The sequence below is a fragment of the Octodon degus genome, unplaced genomic scaffold (assembly GCF_000260255.1).
Source record: "Octodon degus isolate 3935 unplaced genomic scaffold, OctDeg1.0 scaffold00046, whole genome shotgun sequence".
NCBI lineage: Eukaryota > Metazoa > Chordata > Mammalia > Rodentia > Octodontidae > Octodon > Octodon degus.
In genome coordinates this window covers 14462133-14463145 of record NW_004524622.1, presented here as the reverse complement: position 1 = coordinate 14463145, position 1013 = coordinate 14462133, and the positions used below count along the sequence as shown (strand labels likewise).

Genomic DNA, 1013 nt, shown 5'->3' with positions numbered 1-1013 from the left:
GACTTAGTGAGTTTTTATTTTTTATTTTTTATTTATTTGTGTGTGTTGTGTGTGGTGTGTGTGTGTGTGTGTGGCCAGCTCAGCCCACCAGGGGGCGGGGCTGGCTGGCATGTGGTGCTCGGGGATTTGTTCTAAGTAGGTGCTTTAGACCACTGAGCCATCTCACCAGCCCCCTTAGTGAGTTTTTGACAGTAGATCTCTTTGGTGAAGGGCTTCTCCTACAGACTGGCAACCACATAGACAAGGACCACCACCACTGTCAGCAGCAGGCCTGTGGGACTGGTGTGCATGAGGGTCCAGCCCAGGTAGTTGGCTGTGCTTCCCCAGTATCTGGGGTTGTCCAGGATGCTGAAGGGAAATGTGGTCCCTCTGGTCTCCTTGAGGATCCTGAAGTAATCACCTGAGAAGGATCCAGTGAACCCCAGTGTGAAGAAACTGGAAAGCACAGACACGGTGCCCACACCCAGGAGTGCAAGGCCCAGGAGGTAGGTGGTGGTATTATTCAGGCCCTCTGTCTTGGGCTGGCTCAGCATGGCCTGTGTGAAGCAGCGTGAGTGTAAGACACTCAGCAGCTGGATGATGCCACCCGGAGAGTAGCAGGCCAGGTGTGGGGATCTGAGGGCGCTGCTCAGTTTGCAGATTCTGTGCTCCCATCTTGCAGCCACATTCCATAAAAATGGATTGGAAGCAATGGTGAGGACAGCTGCCATGAAGCTGAGATCCAAAGGATCCACATAGTGCAGCAACCAGGTCATGATGCAGAGGCCTGCCTGTTGTCTCAGTTACTCAAGAGTGTGTGATTGTTCGTGGTACAATATTAGGATTAAAGGTGCTAGGATTAGGGGCTGGGGAGATGGCTCAGTGGAATAAGCACTTCCCTGGCAAGCACAAGGGCCTGGTTCAATCCCTGGTTCTGCAAAAAAAAAAAAAAAAAAACGCTAGGATTAAGGGTGGGTGATTACTAAATCAGTCCACTGATTCACTTGACGTCACCCTAATCTCAGTAAATACAA

At 50.8% G+C, this 1013-nt stretch overlaps 1 protein-coding gene across 2 annotated transcripts; it reads right to left on the bottom strand.

Annotated features, from left to right (window-relative positions):
- Positions 1-218: 218 nt before the first annotated feature.
- LOC101579285 (phosphatidylethanolamine N-methyltransferase-like) lies at positions 219-755 on the bottom strand. 2 transcript variants are annotated; one of them, XM_023716236.1, is made up of 2 exons: positions 547-755; positions 219-288 (listed from the first exon to the last, which is right to left on the bottom strand). In XM_023716236.1, exons 1-2 carry the CDS (start codon positions 753-755, stop codon positions 219-221), a joined length of 279 nt encoding a protein of 92 aa, XP_023572004.1. The 2 variants fall into 2 exon arrangements, with proteins under 2 accessions (XP_023572004.1, XP_023572003.1); XM_023716235.1 differs by having other exon boundaries at positions 219-755.
- Positions 756-1013: the final 258 nt, after the last annotated feature.

What these genes read in the sequence shown, in the direction of transcription:
- LOC101579285 (XM_023716235.1), bottom strand. Translation starts at nt 755, where the DNA reads ATGACCTGGTTGCTGCACTATGTGGATCCTTTGGATCTCAGCTTCATG.